This window comes from Monosiga brevicollis, genomic scaffold, assembly GCF_000002865.3.
Source record: "Monosiga brevicollis MX1 MONBRscaffold_25 genomic scaffold, whole genome shotgun sequence".
NCBI lineage: Eukaryota > Choanoflagellata > Craspedida > Salpingoecidae > Monosiga > Monosiga brevicollis.
Genome location: NW_001865062.1, coordinates 375,329 through 394,201, shown reverse-complemented (window position 1 = coordinate 394,201; position 18,873 = coordinate 375,329). Strand labels below are relative to the sequence as shown.

The following is an 18,873-nucleotide window of genomic DNA, read 5'->3' as shown; positions in this document are numbered from 1 at the left end:
ATGGTTTCTTCTGCTATTTTTAGATGGAGCGATGTCAACATCAGAGATAGAGAGCAGAGTTATGCTCCTCCTATCAGGGTTGTCAGAGATGGCGCCCAGATCGCCCAGACTTTTAGCTTGAAACAGCATGCAGAAGCAGAGAAGTCTCCCAGCACCGTGCTTTTCTTAGAGCTGGCCGTCACAGAGCACGGACGCCTGTTTTGTGACATCATAACTCTACACACACCCAGAAACCTCTCTCTCTCTCTCTCTCTCTTTCTCTCTCTCTCTCTCTCTCTCTCTTTCTCTCTCTCTCTCTCTCTCCCTCAAGCTCTCTCTCTCTCTCTCATTTATTTTTTTTTTTTCTTCGTCGTCCGCCACCTTCTGCTTCCTCCGCTCTCGCTCTCTCTGTTTGGGAGACAAGGGATGAGATCGGGGATCTGGATGCAGTGGGGGAGGCACGTTGCTGTTTTAGTGTATGCCTGCTTTGGTTTGTTTTCTTTTGGGGGGGGAGGATCCGGCTCAGTGCCGTGATTGAGCTGAGAACGGGTCTGCGAGGTTGACTTTTGAGAAGGCGCAAGCATGCCGGTTCTTGCCCGCATGCTGGCGCGCCCGGGGCTGGTAAATAAGGATCTCCCCCGTCGGCCCAACAACATCAGCCTCCATGATGGTCTGTTACGTCCGGTGTACCCTTTGAGGCCGCAGCATGCTGGTGGATCTCTTTTCACACCGCGCTGTTCATAGCTTCGACACTTGGCAATCTCACTGGGTGCGCCCTTCCCGCCCCTTTTAGAAGTCGTCATCTCGTTCTACGTGCTGTGCCCCCGTGAGCTCGAACGCAAGGGTGTCATCACCTGTAGCCAGCTGTCGATAACGGCAGATGCTGCTCCGACTGACTGGGCCCTTGATCAAGCTGTCGGCCGCCTCACCTCGGCCCCAGCCCAGGTGACGTTGCCCCAGCGCACAGGTGGGTGTGTTCCTGTGACACCCGATGCACAGTTCACGCAGAAGAGACGAGCCTCGTTGAAGGTCAAAGACATCTTGAAACACGCACACACACACACACACACACACACACACACACATGCGCGCGCGCCCGGCGACTTCTATTGCTCGATGTTGAATGCCTTTATTTTTCTCACCGCCCGCTCGCACTCCATTCTTAGGGTCAAATCCACCCCCACTGGGAGTACAGCGCCAGCTGTCCGTCCTGCCTGGCCCCGGCTCAGATGAGCTTCCGGCCACAAGTCGGCTTGAGTTCCGCCATCGAGATCCCTCTCAGGCTCTCTCACTGCGCCGACATGGCTCGCATCTCAGTGTCGCAAGCCTCGTAATTCCAGCTGGCTGGCACCAAGATGCCACGGCATGGCAATCCACCACGCCCCACACAGATCTGGACTTTGTCACGCCCTGGCCTGCCCACCTGACGGTGCATCTTCACACTGCTGCTGGTGATGCCAGCTTCTCGGCCCTCATTGATCCAGGACAACCCACCTCGACTCATGTTTGGTTGAGCCTGGATGTTGCTCGCCCCAACGGCGTGCTGCCCGCCTCAAGCTATCCGACCCTGGTCGATGCTCTCACCGCCGTTTTGAAGCAGGCCCAGGCCACTGAACCGCGTCAAGCCGTAGAAGCGCGCATGTTGGCCATCTTACATGCCCTAGGCCCCATGCTTGACACCATGCGGCATCAAAACATTGACAACGAGGATGGTTTTCAGCACTACGTGGCTGCCTGTCGGGAGGCCCTGCCGGACCTTACCCCGGCCCAGCACGTGATCTGGGTCCTCTGCTTACTTGCCCAATGGGCTGCAGGTAGGCTACCCATGTGAAGGCTTGAAACTACTCGCGGAACCTGTCTTACGCCACCAATTTTCCTGCACTATCGCCGATCCCAGTGTTCAAGCTCCAGCCCTCAACCACGATTCTGGCACTCTGGGCCAACTGCACACTCAGTGCCAGCGACACCCACGAGCTCGGTGCTTGGGCTGCCCAGCGCAACAACAGCGCGTGGTGGTCCAGTGGCTATGAAGCCGTTTATGGAGCTGCATGTCAAGGCCTCATGCTACTGGTGGACCTTGACGCAGCCAGCCTGGCTTGGAGCTTTCGCTCTTTGCGGGCCCATGCCCTATTGCAAGCACTTGCCCGCCCTCTAGAAAACGCACTGCGCCGCTTGAGCCCCCGTAGCTTGCGCTGTGACCTTGCCCCGGACCTGAACCGCTTGGCCAGCGACATGGGAGGCTTGCGAGATGCGGTCACATACAAACCCGGCCAATCCAAGTTGCCTCAGTTCTTTCGCGATGCCCGCAATCCCGACAATCTACCACGTACTCTCTTGGTCGCGCACCAGGTGAGGATGCCGACGCATATTGCTAACCAGCCAATCTCAACGTGGAGACACATTGAATGCGTTATCCAGCGTCGCAACTTCATAGTCCAGTTTTTGCGTCACATCGACTTTTTCCGTTTTTTTCCCCGCCCCTGCACTTGCAGATCGAGGCACTCAGTCAGCGCCTGCGCCCCGCGGCTGTGCAAGAGATTCAGCGCCTGCTGGCCATTTCTGATGATGCCACTCGGCGAACTGAAGCCTACAGAACACTCAAGTGGATTGTCAGCGTTCCCAAGCAGATCCAGACCACCCCAAATGCCCTGGCCAAGGTTGAAGCGCAGGTCCAAAAGGCCGATGAACAACTGAATCAACTCGCGACGGTACGGCCAACTCCCTCCCCGTGCACTTTGCACCTTTGTTTCCTCGCCCTGCGCGATTCGCCGAGTGGTGCTGCTTGCCGCCACTCCTGCACACATTCCTGCTTTCACTTGAATCGCTTTCTCCTGCCTCTTGGGTCACGGGGGTTTGTTTTTGCAGGTGCGCCAAATGACGGCACGCGTCCGTGGCAACTATCTCAACGACGTTGGTGTGCAGCGATTGAGCCAGCGCTTCAATTTTCAGGCCGACGACGAAGTTCTGCTCAAGGTCCCTTTAGAGGACAAAAGCAAGACGCGTTTGCGCCAGTTGTGCAAAGCCACCGTCCGCAAGCTGCAAGAAGGCGCGCTGGCCGATGCAGACGCGGCCAACGAACCCACTCGCCTCGAGGATCGTTTTGATCCCATCGACTATCGTCTCACAACCATTGCGGGCACTGGCTTTTCGGGCTTTGTGGACTCGCACTTGGAGAACCAGCGCCGGGACCTAATAGAAGCCCAAAACAGGCGCACGCGACAACAGATTGACCGGCTTGTGGCGCGCGGTCGGCCCGTGCCCGACAATTTGCGTGTTTTTGAACTTCGTGCTCGCCGCGTTCAGCTGGCCAACCCCTATGGCGTGGCTTTGTACAAAGATGACAGGTTTGTGGCTGCACGCACATGCACACGCACAGATATTTTTTATTTTTCATTTTTCTATTTTTTTATTTGGCGCAACTCACTGCTCGATGATAATTTGATGATATCGTTCATGGCAAACCCCATTGTGCATTTTGATTGTGCGCAGCATTCTTCTGACGGAGCGAAACAACAACAGCATTCGGCTCGTCAACCTGCTAACTGGCGAAACAGAGTGTCTCAACCATGGTGCGTATTTGAACTCGGGGAGAAAAAAACCCCCCAATAGAACGTTCATGTTCGAATGTTTGTTTGTTTGTTTGTTTGTTTTGCAAACCTATACGTCCTGGCCATCACACTGTGTTCCATGCTTGAAAGGCAACTGTGTCACTGTGGCTTCTCCGCCAAAATCAACACAAAATGCATGTGCCGCTGGTGGGGACTGGCGCTTTCTCAAGTTGATTGCGTGCACGCTCAAATAGGGGGCCATGATGTACCCTTGGCCGCCCATCGGGACGGCCGTCTTAGTGACGCTTGCTTTCATCGCCCATCGGGGATTTGCCAGCTGGAGGATGGCAGCTTTTTGGTCGCCGACTCGGCAAACCACTGCATTCGCAGTATTTCCCGCAGTCTGAGCACCGTCAAGACCTTTGCCGGCCAGCCCGGTCAAGCTGGTGGCGCTGAGGGAGCAGTTTCCAAGGCGCAATTCAATCAGCCCAGTGACCTGTTGGTTTTGGACGAGAAGCGCATCTTAATCTCCGATGAGGCCAACAACAGCATTCGACTGTTGCAGTTGCAGGTGTGTATCTTGATGCTTCCAAGACCACTATCCGGCAAAGCCAAGCCATTTCGCTTCCTACCACCGAATGTGCACAAGACGTCTGTGCGGGCTGCCGCTCAATGTTTTGCCCGCTTGCTGCCTCTTACATGCAGAAGGACAAGAACTGGACCGTGACCACGGTGGCGGGCAGTCGCACCGCTGGCTTTGCCGACGGCCGACGCGGATCCACCCAGCTGAATCAGCCCCGAGGCATGTGTTTTCTGAACCAGCGTCGCACAGTCGTGGCCATTGCCGATGCCGGCAACCACTGCATTCGGGCCCTCAACACCTCAGATTGGAGCTTGAAGCTTGTTGCTGGTGTGCCAGGGCGGGCGGGCCGCCGATATGGCAAGATTCTTGAGTCACTTTTCCGCACCCCATCGAGCGTGGCTCTCGACACGGACGGAGATTTGCTGGTTGCAGATCTCGAGAATGATCGCATCTCCGCCATCCTCATGGAGGAGCGCGTGGTTGTGCCGGTCGTGCGAAGCGCCCGTGAGGCTGGGGACGCTGCAACTCAGACCGGAGGCAATCAAGATCAGTTCATTGATGGCTCGGGCCTGGTGGCACGCATGAGCGAGCCCCGCACCCTGCATGCGCTCCCCGACGGTGGCGTACTGGTTTGCGAACAAGGCTCCCACAAATTGCGATACCTCGCTTCACCGACTGCACGGGCACATGGCCAGCTACAATTTCAGAAGATGCTGACTGACTACGTGGCGGCCCTCGCGCAGCTTCGTGCTGCAAACGAAACAGCCTTTCGAGCAATGGAAGGCATCACCACGCAGTTGCGCAGCTGCGCCACTGCCACCGATGCCGCTGCGCATGATCTGCGTGAGCAGCTCTTTCGCTCTGAGGTCAAGCACCTAGGACAAGACCGTGCTCAACGTCGGCAGGCCGATGTTCTGGAGCATTGGCGCTGTCTCCTCAACACCGTGCCTTCGCTGCAGCTCTGGGCTTCGCTTCTGGCCGAGCCTCTTTTGCAGGCCAGTGACGGCCGTGCCCTTGCTCAGAACAATCTTCTCAACTTTCTTGGCACCTACGCTTGGCCAAAAAGCTCCATCACCTCTGACTTTGAGGGCCTGGCCGCTTTGCAAAAGGCAGGCTTCCTGACTGAGGCACACCTGACGCGGATTTTTGTTTCCAAGAATCTGCGGGCTCGCCAGGGCGCCACTTTATTGCCCGGCATGCTGCCATTTCTGCGCCTTGTGCTGGCTAATGTTCAACCTGCAGCTAGTCCCCAGCTTGCGGCAGCCATGGTGGCGCTTGTCGAAGCAGCTCAAACTGCACGCCGACAGCAGGATAAGGCCGATGGCGAGGCTGAACGTGCTGCTGCTGCAGGCGGTCTTGCGACGCATGTGCGCCGCCGATTGCTACAAGTGTTGCATTGGTGGTCGGAAACCCACGTTCAACTCAAGGAGGACCGCGACGTCACCGATGGCCTCCTACAGCTACAACTGCACCAGCTGTGCAGCGAGGATCATCTGCCCGCTACCCTTGCTGCCATGCCCACAATTTTGCAAGACTTTGAAATTGCACCACACGTGCTCGGCCGCACCATGAAGGCTGTCGTTCAAAATGTCCACCGGTGTCCCGACGACGAGCTGTGGGAAGCTATTGCAGCTCTCAATGCGTTGGTGGAAGCGGATCGCCGGCTTGCTCACCGCGTGTTCCTGTACGGCCTGATCGAGGCCGCCACCGCGCCTTTGGCCCATGAGCTACAACCCCTTTTGGATGCCTGTCGCGGCCAAGCTCTCGACTTAGCCGGACAAGCCTGGCTAGCAAGCCACGTTACCTTCGTGGCCCGCTTTCTTAGTTGGTTCCATCAGGAAGAGGCCGATCGCTTTTCATTGCCTGAAGAGCACCGACTCGAACCTCGCATGAAGGCGGCGTGGGCACAAATGACATCCTGCAGCGGGGGCTTGCAAGACGTCGTCGAACGGGCCTATCTTGCCCTTCAGGCGCGCACGATTTGTCCGGATGCCTTGCAAGCTTTGCTGCGCAAGCGCCGTGACTTCTCAATGGCTCTGCCAGGCCACTCTCCGACCGCATATGCCCTTCTCGTTCAAGCCCAAGGAGATATGGAGGCATACCGTCGGTTGCTTGCTCAGTTGGGCCGCGTGTTTGAAGATCTGTTACCCACAGACCCCTCCGCCACGACCTTTGAGGACATCCAGGCCACCTGGCGCTCGATGCCGCTGTGCGTCACCGCGCACCGCTTACGCCAGCCCGTTGCTGAAGCTGCCGGTGTACCCACCGAGGAGCTGGCGCTTCAGAGCTTTCAGGCGACGGACGATGAGGGCGCCTCTCAGCTGCTCCCAACGCTTCTTCTGAAGGCCCTTCCGTGGCTGCTTTCCCTGCGCGAGGATGCGCTGTTCCTGGCAGTATGGCACACGTTTGGCCAATCAGTCGCTGATTTGCCGGATTTTGTGGCGCACTGGCAGAGTTTGGCGCAGGAGGTTTCGGTTCGAGCTATTCATGCATCTCGTCTTTATGCTTGGCGCCAGTTGTGGACCGAGGGCAGTGTGCGCCTGCTGCTGCGTACTGGCTTGCGGAAACGTGACGCTGAACTTGAGCCAAGCATTGAGGCGGCGATCTCGCCAGCACCGATGCTGACCAAAGAAGATTTGGACTTGGACTTGGACTTGGACTTGGTGAATGATGAACGCATACAAACAGCCCCGCAGCTGCACGCAGACATGCAGGCAGCTCTTCATCTCATTGAGCTTGTGAAGAAGCGAGTGACTGTGCAAGACCTGCTCAAGGAAATGTCGCCTCTTTTGAGTGAGATTGGCCAGCGCGAAGCCCGCACTTGGGCCACGCTTCTGCACAACGCGAGCATCGATGTGGCCGAAACGTTAGATGAGGCCTCTTTGGCTGCCCTGACAGTGCCAGCTCAGCGCCTGCTGGCCGTGCACCCCAGTGTGCTAAAAGTGGAGCAGCGCCCGATTCAGTTGTTGCAGGCCCATGCCACCCTCTTTGCGTGGTTGCGCCTGACCTTTTTCTCGGACAGCGACTTCAAGGCCAGCATTGAAATGGCCCTCGGTAAGAACGAAAGCGAGTGCCCCTTTGAGCTCTGGGTTGATGGCCACGTGGACGACAAGATGTTGGCCCGCCTGGAGACAGTGCGTCGCCAATTCTATCCCTTTATATATCGGCGACAAGATATTCTTGGCCACGTCGATGAGTTACTGGCGATTCTTGAGGACATGGAGACCACAGACTGGAACCAGACTGCGGTCAGCCTGGAGACCGTTCAGGGTGTATTGCAGCCTCTGAGTGAGCTGGTCGACCCCATTGGTGATGCGGCCTCTAGCCAATTACTCAAACTGCTGTCCCCAGCCAGTGAGGCATGCTGGCGTTTTGCCGCAGCTTGGCCCGACGTTGACCCTAGCCTGTGTGTAACCTACATTGTCAACGTCAAGGGAAAGAAGATTGCCAAACAGCGTTCATTGGCAGAGCTTGAAGATTTCAATGCCAGCGTCTTGCTGCGTGATGGACCCGGCGGTACACGACAGGAACACGTGGACCAGTTTATTGGCCAGTTTCACTGGGCCAAGCTTCTGCATACCACCCTACTGGAGCTTCAAGACATGGGTCACGTCAATTTTATGGCATACCAGGTGAACCTGTCTCTGAGTTTGACTGCAGACGAAGTGCGGCTGCAGTATCGGCGCTACCGCGACATGCGCGACGCCTGGCGCACGCAGCTTATGCAGCTCCGCCAGGCGCGCCACGCAATGGCCACCTTTCGCGTGAGCCAGCTTTGGACTTTTTTGCGAGAGCTTGTAGAACACCGCTTCAGCCTGCAAGCGGCTCGTGAAGTGGTTGGCTCGTGGAACGTGGATCTGGCACATGAGTCTGAAGTTGTTGAGGAAGTGGCCTTGCGGGTACTTGGAGCCTGGCGCACTGGTAATGCCGCCTGGGCCGAACCAGCCACCTCGATCACCCTGGCCACGAATGCTTGTGTACCAGTCCTTGCTGCCCCTGCTGCCGGCGCGGAGAAGCGCTCGCAAGCTTCGCGCAAGGGACCGTCGGCGCAGCAAATCCTTGTTCTCCTTGCCGACGCTTTGCATGCAGGCGTGGCTGATTTACCGCTGCCGATCCGTGCGTTTCCTCGAGAGCACTATCACATGTCCGATGCCCATCTGGATAAGGAGCGGACCGAAGACGTGGAGCTTCCTCGGTTGCGCGTCGTCTGCGCTGCTAGTGCTGAGGATGCCTGGCTTCTCAGCATGGGAGAATTTGTGGCCCACGGCCACATGCCCGAAGCGCAAACTTTGCTTCTCTGCGGTGATGATACACCGCTGGACAGCGTTTCCACCTTCCTTTTCCGCTGGTGCAATAGAGACGCGACCCAGGGACCCGGTGTCCATGTACTTATGGCCTACGAATGTGCGCAAGCCAAACAGGCAGTCATTGCACAACTCATCAATGAGCGGCGCTTTGAGGCCAGTAATCCTCTTCTGGTCGTAACAGGTAGCGTTGCTACACATCAACTCGCTGCCCTGCTTAGCTCCGCACAGTCACCCAAACGGGTGGTTGACCCATTGGCCATTCAACATCTGCTCCGTTTACATGCGGACCAAGAAACAGCTGGCTTCAAGTTGCTGATGGGGCCTCAGGGAGCTGGTAGCGGCAAGTCGCACCGCATTCGACAATTAGCGCGACGTTCGCGTCGACGCTATCACTACGTGGCTGTTCACCACCACGAGGCACTGGTCGAGACCTTGGTGGCAAACCTGCTGGCCGCCACTAGCCAGACCGCCACACCAGAACCGTGTGTGGTACATTTGGACGTGGACCTTCATCCCAGCGATGCGGGCTACTTTCAACGCGCACTGCTGACGCTGGCGAGCACTCGCGTGTTGGCCGCCCACCAGGCCAGCTTCTATTGGGACTACCGCAACGTGGAGTTTATCGTAGAGTTGGGAAATGGGGCAGCCACCCGCACCATGTTCATACCCCGAGCGCTACCTGGCGAGACATTGCTCTTTGATCCGTCGACGCTCCAAACATCAGCTGACGAGCTGCGCGATGCCATGTTGCCCCATGAATTCTTGGGTCCCGAAGATGCGCCTGATGAGGATGCTGCCTTCAAGCTTCGATACCTAGTGGGCATTTTGCTCATTTTGCAGGACAACAGCGGGCAGGAGTTTCCCCTCCGTGCGGCTTATGCGCCACCCCCAGCCGATGAATTACATGGCCGCATGGCCTCGGAAGTCCTGCTGAATGCGGTGCCCGAAACGCGGGATGGTCTCAGCTTTCACACGCTCTGGGCCTTTGTGAAAATCGCCTACAATTCCCTGAAACGCCTCTTCGAGGAGGGTGGCTTGCTAGAGCGACTGAAGCAAGACCGTGAAGGCTCGAAGCATGCCGCACTTATCATGCTCTTTGTTCTCAATACCGCCAAGGAAATGTCCTTGCGTCAAGATGTTCTCGTTAGCACCTCCTCTTCTGCGAGCATTCGGGTGAGCAGGGCTTTGATTGACAACTGCAAGGATGCAGCAGGAGCAAGGTTGTGAGCCCATGCGCTTCTGTGCCGTGGGTACACACCCCCTGCACCCACCTGTGACCTTGTCGCGCTTAAAAGTGCCTTGGTTTCTTGCATGCCCTTCACCTGACCAACCACTCACAAAGCGTTTGCTTTCCCTTGTCCCGTGGGTATCTTAGTTTATGCCAAGCCACGAGGCCATGGCTGGTCTTGAGCAGCCCGCTAGCCTGATGAGTTTGCGCAACACCTATACACGTGGAAAAGACGTGGATTTCGAACCTCACTTTACGGCAGTCAACAGTCATTCGGGCTTTGATTTCCGTTTCAAGTACGTGTGTCCCCAATCCACAGAACAACGCCGTGCTTCACCCTTGTTTCCTCACCTGTTGCGTTGTTCTTGTATGTGCGGGCTGCTGGAACATTGGCTCCAGTCGTCGTCTGCGTTTGTGGACAGGTGGCCAGTCTCGGCGCAAGGGCTTTGATGGTATCGCCTGCTTCTCATTGGATCCCAGCACTCGGCCGTGGACGGTGATTATGGCGCAACCTACAAAATGGACGCACGTGTCCTCTGTTGAACCTGGTGCAGAGATGCAGGCCGACGATGCAGGGCGCGCCCCGCAGCCTCTAGACGACTGGCGTACGCAGCGCTCTTCCACAGCCAACAACCAGGTTGGCGGCGCAAGAAACGGACTGACCATCACTTCCCAAGACTCCAACGATGAGCCAGCACTTGGGCAGTACCTTCCACTCGAGCCCGAACCCGTGGATTGGCTGGGTGCGCTTCAGCATCCAAGCGGCCGCTTTCGAGCCGTCCGTCACCAACAACAATGGCTTATCTTTGAGGCCATTGACGGTGCGTTTCGCCCATATGCTGCCAGCACGGAAAGGGGCTGGTTCCGCGCTCAGTACTCGTTGACCGACAAGGATGAGGACAAGTTTGCCTGCAACATTGATGAACTGCGACATCTTCTGCCCACTGCGACACGTGAAGAAACTACGCAGCTAACCACAGAGGGGGATGCGTCATCATCTCAACCCAGTACCGACGCTCAGGCACCCTTCGCCTCCCTTGCGCTGCGTGACGAAACCCAACCCATCATTGATATCCTGGGCTGGGAGAAGTCAAGTCATGACTTTTTGGTGTTTCAGAACTCAAGCCTGGTATTTTCAGCCCAGGCCGATGTGGCAGCCGCAGATGGTAACCAGAGCACTCAAGGAGACCGAGAGGGGCAGGTGGCTGGTATGGAGGCCCGGTCATCATCGGCCATGCTATTGAGCCTCATGCCTTACATGCTGCGCTCTCTCAAGCTTGGTCTGGAAACTGTGCGTCTGCTTGAGAGCTTGGATGTGCTCGTTCCTCACTCTGTTTCAGACTTGAACACGCGGCTGGCAGATGCCCTTGCATTCGTGACGGGCGTGCGCAACGAGGAAGCTCTAGCAGATGGCACCTACGTGCTAACCTTGGACAATGTCATGAAGATGGTCTCCGTCTTTACGCGCATGCAGGCTGGGCTACCTGTGTTGCTGCAGGGCGAGTGCGGTGCCGGCAAGACAGCACTCTTGCGCTTCTTAGCCCGTTGGCTGGGAGCCGAACTTGTGATCCTAGACGTGCATGGAGGGACCACAGTAGACGACATTGAGACCACTTTTGCCAAAGCAGAACACGCTGCGCAGGAAGGTGCGCGCGTCCTTGTCTTTTTGGACGAATTTAACGCCTGCGAGCACACGGGATTCATCAAGACTGTTTTCTGCGAGCGCCGCCTTCGGGACCGCTTTCTTCATCCGGGCGTTCGGGTTCTCGGCGCCCTCAACCCTTATCGGCGCCGTCAGCGGGCGGCAGCTGTTACACCCGGCCTTATCTTCAGTCTCAACCGTGAGCAGACCGATACCATGAGCGAGCTCGTGTACCGCGTCAACGCTGTCCCAGACACGCTTTATGAGTATGTGTTTGACTTTGGGCAGCTAACAAGCCATCAAGAGGCATCTTACATTGAGCGCATGATTGAAGCCATGCACCTTGCGAAGGAGCCATCGTGCATACATCTTTTGCGTGTGCTGATCTCTGCGTCGCAAGCTTACATTCGCAATGTGGAGGGCGACTCAAGCGCGGCCAGTCTGCGCGATGTGCGTCGTTGCCTGCACCTGACCCAATGGTTCTTGGATCACGTGACCAGCGGCACCGATCAAGCCTCCCAGCAAAAGATCAGCCCGCTGGGCGTAGCCTTTACATTAGCACTGGCTTTTACGTATTGGTATCGGCTCAATTCAGAGGCTGATCGTGAAGGATACTGGCAGAAGCTTCGCGATTCGGGTGACTTCAACACCCACGCTTTGATGGAGCAACGCCTAGACGTGCTGCGCAAGCGAGGCATGTTTGGTCGAATTCTTCGACACATTCGCAACAAGTTCTGTGCTAATATCCAGGTGGGTTGATGGCATACTCGCTTCACAACAACCAAACCAGCCTCTGCTCCCTCCTTGCAGAAGCTGGGGTTTGCCAACCATCCTCAATCTTGTCCCTCTACTTGTCGTCCGCACTTTGCACAATTTGCTTTTACTCCTTGTTCACTCAGACTTATTCATTGTCGTGTGCTGGAATTTGTGGGGGTTTTAGACGGATGATGACATTGCCATGAACGACGCACTCTCTGAGAACGTCTTTGTCACCATCATCGCAACTCTGAACACGCTGCCCACATTTATTGTGGGCAAGCCAGGCAGCTCCAAAACGTTGGCTTTGCAGGTCATCTTGAGCAACCTGCAAGGCAAACAGAGCCCCCGTGAATTTTGGCGCAAGTTCCCGGCCGTCACTCTTTTTCAGTTTCAGTGCTCGCCACTGTCAACAGCTGCGGGAATTCTTTCCCAGTACCAAGTGGTCAGACCGTGCTTTGTTTGTTTCTCTCTCTCTCTCTCTCTCTCTCTCTCTCTCTCTCTCTCTCTCTCTCTCTCTCTCTCTCTCTCTCTCTCTCTCTCTCTCTCTCTCTCTCTCTCTCTCTCTCTCTCTCTCTCTCTCTCTCTCTCTCTCTCTCTCTCTCTCTCTCTCTCTCTTCTTTCCCTTTTTCCGGTTCCGTCTGCATGCGTGTCTGCCTGCTCACTTTGCATGCCTCGATGGCGCATTCTTTCAGGCCTGCCGATACCAAGAACACGCCAAGGATGCTCTCAGTGTCTTGGTACTTGATGAGGTTGGCCTCGCTGAGTTTAGCCCTGACATGCCCCTCAAAGTGCTGCATGGCATGCTGGCAGAGCCCCGGGTCCCCATTGTTGCTGTTTCCAATTGGGTGCGTTCTCTTGTACGGCGCTGCAGAGAGTTTTAACAATACCTTCCATTCCTCGTTTGAAGCATCTTCTTGGCCCATTCTGAACACCACTTTGCTACTCGTCCGGCGATATAGGCTTTGGATGCAGCCAAGATGAACCGCGCTTTGTGTTTAGCCCGCCCTCATCCTTCGCTTGAATCGCTGGAAGAGACCGGCGAGCACATTCTGCAACATGGCGTTCACGCGCCAGGCCAGGCGGCCTTGCTCAAGAAGCTGCTGCGGCCATTGGCTCTGGCTTACCACGCGCTACTGCAACGTGCGGAGAATGGCAAAGATCGCGTTTTTTTCGGCATGCGCGATTTCTATTCATTGCTCAAGCTCATCAAGCGCAAAACGGGCGAGTCCGTTGTCAGGTTCAAGGGCAACATTACTAGCGAATTTCTCAACATGTGCGTCTGCCGCAATTTCGGAGGCAACAGCAAGCTTTTGGATGTAGCCAATAAGCTCTTCCATCAGCATTGCGTCGGCTACGCCCCTGCCTCAGGCCCACTGCACGTGGGGCGGCTGGTGCTGGACAACTTGAGCGACCCACTTGCTCGCCATCTCTTGCTCTTCACTTCGTACGGCAGCGCCCTCGACATTTTGACGGGCTCAGGGCTCGTTGATTTGACCCACAGCGAAATTCTCATCGGCTCACAGTTTAGCAGCGACGCTGATGAGCTCAAGCTGGTGCAGCAGATCAATCGCGTGCGGCGTGCCATGAAGACGGGCAAGCTTCTCGTATTGGTCAACACTTTTAATATCTTCGAGAGCCTGTGAGTGTGTGTGTGTGTGTGTATGTGCGTGTGTGTGTGTGTGTGTGTGTGTGTGTGTGTGTGTGTGTGTGTGTGTGTGTGTGTGTGTGTGTGTGTGTGTGTGTGTGTGTGTGTGTGTGTGTGTGTGTGTGTGTGTGTGTGTGTGTGTGTGTGTGTGTGTGTGTGTGTGTGTGTGTGTGTGTGTGTGTGTGTGTGTGTGTGTGTTTTATATTTTTATATTTTCTTTTTAATTGTTTTCTGGTGGATGTAACGCGCATATGCGCTCTCCTATGCGCTCAGACCACAATTCCTGACCATCCATACCCACGCTTGTGTCATTGTGAAATTGGTTTTGTCTTTGTCGATTTTCTATGCTCATTACACTGCACTTGGTTGTGTGCCTAGGTATGACGCGTTGAACCAAAAGTATGTCGTCAAGCAGGGCAAAAATGGCCAGGTCAAGCGCATGCTGCGCCTGGCGATTGGCTCGCGTTCGCAGCTGGTCGAGGTGCAAGCCGGGTTCAAAATTATTGTGATCGTGGAGGACAGTGCCCGCAATTCGCTAGACTTGCCATTTTTGAATCGTTTTGAGCGTCAACTACTCCGCCCCAGTGACTGGACCTCCCGCCGCTACGCCGTGGCTTTGGATGACATCAAATCTTTCCTTCATGCAATCCAAGAAGAATGTGGCCTGCGTCTCACGGGCATCTTTCCTTCATTCCAACGCGATAGTGTGGCCAGTGCGCTCATCCAAGGCGCAGAATACTCCCAGCAACCCACGCATGATGAGTGCCTACAAGCGTCCCAGGTTGCCAAGGCTATGTTGGCTCGGTGCGCTTCGCCAGTTGCCGTCCAGTTCTCACCCACCCTTCAGCAACAGTTTCCCCGTGGCGTGGACTCTTATTTCAAAGCCCAAGCAAGCCTGCAGGTCCTGCTGAAACGTCATTTGCAACGGCGAGACGCTTTTGAGGCCGCTCGTCGTCGCACCTGCGCCGCACATCGAGTCCAGCGTCAGGCGGCCGAACGAGCCGCCGCGGACAATATGGCATGCACTGTGGAAACATCGGACGCTGCACCGAGTGAAATCGCGTCGACAGAGGCAGCACGGCTCGTCCCCACGACTACAGGGATGAACGAGACTGATACCCCTGCTACCGGCGCTGAACCCACGCCAGCACCGCAGTCACTCCTGCTCGTGTTGACGCCGTCACCGGCCGGGGACATACCGCGTCTTGGCGATCTGCAACAGCTGCTTCCCGGCACATTGCTAGAGCACGAGCAGCTCTCACACTTTCATAGCGAGGATCAGCTGACCAGCCGACTTGACCGCTTCTTTGAAGGCGCTACACGTGCTCGACAAGCGGCGCACAAGCCCCAAAACGAGCCGCGCCGGGTTTTCCTCATCTCGTGCGATGCTCTTGAGACGCGCAAAGAAGCCATTAATCACACAATTTTCCTCTGCCAGGCCCGTCAGCGTGCAGCAGATGCAGCTTGGCGCTCTGCGCTTGAGGCAGAGGATACTGCACCTGACCAAGCAGCTGTTGAAGACGAAGCAGCGCGCCGTGCTGAATGGTCCACAGAGTCTGGCCGACCACTCATTGTGGTTGTGATACATTTGCCTTCTTCTGTGAAGCAACGTGGTCGCGATTTCCCGCTCGTCTTTCGTGGTGGCTGGGACACCCTGTACTGTGACAACCTGCAGCACTCGTCACAGCAGCTGGGCCAGCTGCGCGCACTCCTGGAGCTGGATGCCGCCACGCTCATCAAGACACAACAGATCGACGCGGTCGCCATCCTTCGCGAGCACTACCATCGAGTCGTGGTACAGACAGTGGTCCCAGCACAGGTTTACGCCACCGTGTATGACCGGTTGCGTGAGTTCAATGACTTGCTCAAGCAGCCGACCTTTACTGATCAGCTTCTAAAGTTGGTCGTGGGATTCCTGCGTCGGGCCAATCAGGCTGACGCGCGAGGCATTCACTTGCACGTGCAGTGGGCTTGCTCGTTTCAAGTGAGTTGCCTCTTTGAATCGCTCCAAGCGGCGTTGCGTGATCTCGTGGTCGACGCAACATCCTTCGCTTACGCTCTGCTGGAGCAAGATTTTGGCCTGCATCTCTTGCACCAAGCCTTTGTTCACCAAAACACCGCCGTGGTTGAGCTTTGGAGCGAACTTTTGGAGCGACAGATTGGGTTGAAGATGGATGTGGTTGCCTTTGGCTACAAGCCCCAGCGCCAGCGCACCATTGCCGTCGAAAATTCTGGCCTGAATTGCTTTGCTCGAGAGGTTCTTCCCCGCCAACAAAGTTTGCTGGCGCTCTTCTTCGCGCCAGCCCAGGCCATGCTGCAAGACTCAGTGGCTGGTGAAGGTGGAGTGGAAACGTCCGAAGAGCCGGCAGCTGTTCAAGCAAGTGATGATGCTGTTGGTGACCCTCTTGCTGCATATGAAGCACGGTTGGCTTTGCTCCTCCCCAGCTCACTGATGCAGCAGCTCGAACTGGCCCATCTGAATGTGCCGCCTGATGCCTACATGGACTCACTATTGCTCCAAACTTTTGGCCGACATGGTTCGCTGTCAAACAGCGCTTGCACGCGCATGGCATTGCACCTTGCGACCTGCCTGTCTCCGCGAGCACTGACACACGCCGCGCTTTTGAGTGGAGCCTGTGCTCTCCTTGAGCAGCGTTTCAAGGCTTTGCTGGCGCTGGCAGAGCACCACCCCGACCTTGAAAAGTGGGTTACGACCGAATACCGGCCAGACCGATTGCTGGCTCAAGGCGATTGTGCCATTGTTGAGACCTGTGTGCGCGATGCCATGCAGAGTCTGCGAGCACAGCCCCGACTAATCGATGCCTATCGGCATTCTCTTCAGCTCGTCGTTGATGCAAGTGCCATGGAAAGTCTTTTGTTGGAGAATCAAACTCCACAAGCCACGGTCTGCGGTCGGCAGGTGTTTCTGACCCGGCTCATCGGTCAGGCCTTGACCGTCTGCATGCACTTGCGAAAAGGACAGAGCACTCAGGATGAGGTTGCTGCTATTGAAGCTCAATCTCTGCGCCTCGTACGTGATCTTACTCTTTTGGATGATACCGACTTTGTCGGAAGCAATGGTTGGGCCTTGCTGACGCCCCTGCTGGCTGCGCATTGCGTGGAGCTTGTCTACTCGTGCTTGCCGGCCTTGGTGAACCATGTGCCGGATGCTGTGCAATTGCTGACAGACCTGGCTCGCCTAGAGTGGCCCTCAGAGTGTCTGGTCCAGCAGACGCTGCAGGATCAGTTGCGTGTGGCTTTGGGCGCCATTTACACGCTGTATGGGTGGCTCAAGACAACGGATGACACGCCTTACTACAGGCTGCTGGCATGCCTTGAGGGGTGCACGCAGGAAGCAGGACTCATTGCCTTGCAACTTTTTGTACTTGACTGCGCACGCACCGAGCAACTAGACACGGAGAAGCCCTTGCAAGCAGCTGACGTTGGCGTGGTTTTGGCCGAGCCAGCGCTGCCTGACACAAACGGCCAACTGCCAATTCAAGCTGCCACCTTTGAACAGGCCAAATGTGCCCTTCGCCGCGCCATGGAGCACATGATGCGCCGAATTCCAGCCAGTCCAGAGTTCCCAGACCCTGTGCAGTTGATTCTGACAAGGCCTGAAGGGGCTGACTTCTTTGTAAAAGTTATGGTTTCCGCGCATGGCCCCAGTGCTCTACTTGACGCCCTGTCGTTGGGTGAGGCCGTGACCCCATTTTTGGCTCCCATTCGAAGCCTGGCACACGTTTACGGAGCAAGCGCGCGTGGGTCGCGCTCCTCGCAGAACCACATTGACGTCTTCCGCTGCCTAGAGAGCCAAGCATACAGCGAAATACTGATAGCGGTGCACCGGGCTCACCACACTGGCAGCACTGATTTGCTGGACAATATTTTCACCGCCAAGGTTTTTCGCGACCCCGCCAAGCACCTCCCGACTTGGGTCGGGGCGCTTCTGCACGTTGTGCATTCTTGTGAGGACAACATCAAGTCAACAGTTGTCAAGACATGGCTTGAGCGCACCTATAAACCCTTGCTCGGCTCGACACGTGAGTGTAGGCCCATGCGCATGAGAATGCGACGATGGCGATACAGCTCACGTTCCCTTTGTATTGTGCCTGTCCCAGAACAAGAAATCCTAGATTGGGCCTTGAATGGCTTTCAATTGGCAGGGAAAACCCAGCATTGCCGTACACCCAACACGTTGCCGTTCTTGCGCAATATGAATACCCAGGTACGGTCATTGTGCAGCTTGATCCGAGCTTTTGGTGTGTGCTAGAAGAATATCTTGAGGCTCCGCTACCACGTCTGAGAGTTGGCTCGCAAGGAACCTGATGCGAAATTTGTGTTATGATGCCAACGAACGAATGCTATTAGTTGTGTGCCTTGGTGGCTATATTGGCTGTGGAGCAACCCGACAGCTGGATTGGGCAGGTACAAAGATCGACTCTTGCTGTTTTCTTGAGCTCTGCCCCAACCATGCGATTTTCTGCCGTGCTCAACTGTCTACTTTGCTGGGTGGTGTGGCTTTGAATCTGCCAGTTGGTCTGGCATCCAGAGAGCACCCAGAAACACTTTTTGCCAGGCATGCCGGGCAACGACTTCTCGATGGTGTTGAACGAATCGCCCTGGGTGGGCTGGTATAAGTGTCCAAACGTGAGTCTTGATGAGTCGCTGCGCAGCCACGCGCATTCCTTTGCGGTCACAAACCCACTTGCACTGTGTTTGCCGTGGCTATGCTTTCTTGCCGCATGCAATTCAGGGCCACTTGTACTGCGTCGACAACTGCACTATGCCCATGGAGCGCTCAACGTAAGAGCCTATCGTTTCGACATCACCGTCTTGTATGCCGTCATCGCGTTGATACTTGACCAGCTTGCATCTTCAAGCTCTTGTTAACCTCACACTGTTTGATCTTGGCTGCCGCCATAGATGCCCAGATTGTCGTGCTGTGATTGGCGGCGAATCGCACGTATCCGTGAGGGGTGTCGTGCGCCTCACCGATGAGGAGGTCAGATGAGATGGTGTTCTACCCGAATTTTTTTTTTTTTTTTTTTTTTTTTTTTTTTTTTTTTTTTTTTTTTTTTTTTTTTTTTTTTTTTTTTTTTTTTTTGGCGGGGGGGGACCCCCCCCCCCCCCCTTTAAAAAAAAAAAAAGCCCCGAATTTTGTTTTCCGGCGGGGGTTAAT

General features: G+C 55.8%; 1 protein-coding gene across 1 annotated transcript in view; it reads left to right on the top strand.

Annotated features, from left to right (window-relative positions):
- Positions 1-18,873, top strand: part of MONBRDRAFT_33840 (uncharacterized protein) — a gene marked incomplete at its 5' end in the record, with an annotated part of 22,507 nt that continues 3,634 nt past the window's right edge. The window contains 24 exons of the mRNA XM_001748779.1: positions 1-351; positions 724-946; positions 1,146-1,793; positions 1,877-2,328; positions 2,472-2,687; positions 2,845-3,323; positions 3,469-3,548; positions 3,782-4,098; positions 4,233-4,739; positions 4,806-9,590; positions 9,793-9,941; positions 10,045-12,037; positions 12,228-12,356; positions 12,460-12,891; positions 13,006-13,650; positions 13,683-13,885; positions 14,070-16,228; positions 16,373-16,596; positions 16,639-17,734; positions 17,813-17,919; positions 18,063-18,119; positions 18,228-18,341; positions 18,448-18,497; positions 18,618-18,696. Of these exons, the coding sequence (XP_001748831.1) occupies positions 1-351; positions 724-946; positions 1,146-1,793; positions 1,877-2,328; positions 2,472-2,687; positions 2,845-3,323; positions 3,469-3,548; positions 3,782-4,098; positions 4,233-4,739; positions 4,806-9,590; positions 9,793-9,941; positions 10,045-12,037; positions 12,228-12,356; positions 12,460-12,891; positions 13,006-13,650; positions 13,683-13,885; positions 14,070-16,228; positions 16,373-16,596; positions 16,639-17,734; positions 17,813-17,919; positions 18,063-18,119; positions 18,228-18,341; positions 18,448-18,497; positions 18,618-18,696 (15,495 nt within the window). The remainder of the gene's footprint in view (positions 352-723; positions 947-1,145; positions 1,794-1,876; positions 2,329-2,471; positions 2,688-2,844; positions 3,324-3,468; positions 3,549-3,781; positions 4,099-4,232; positions 4,740-4,805; positions 9,591-9,792; positions 9,942-10,044; positions 12,038-12,227; positions 12,357-12,459; positions 12,892-13,005; positions 13,651-13,682; positions 13,886-14,069; positions 16,229-16,372; positions 16,597-16,638; positions 17,735-17,812; positions 17,920-18,062; positions 18,120-18,227; positions 18,342-18,447; positions 18,498-18,617; positions 18,697-18,873) is intronic.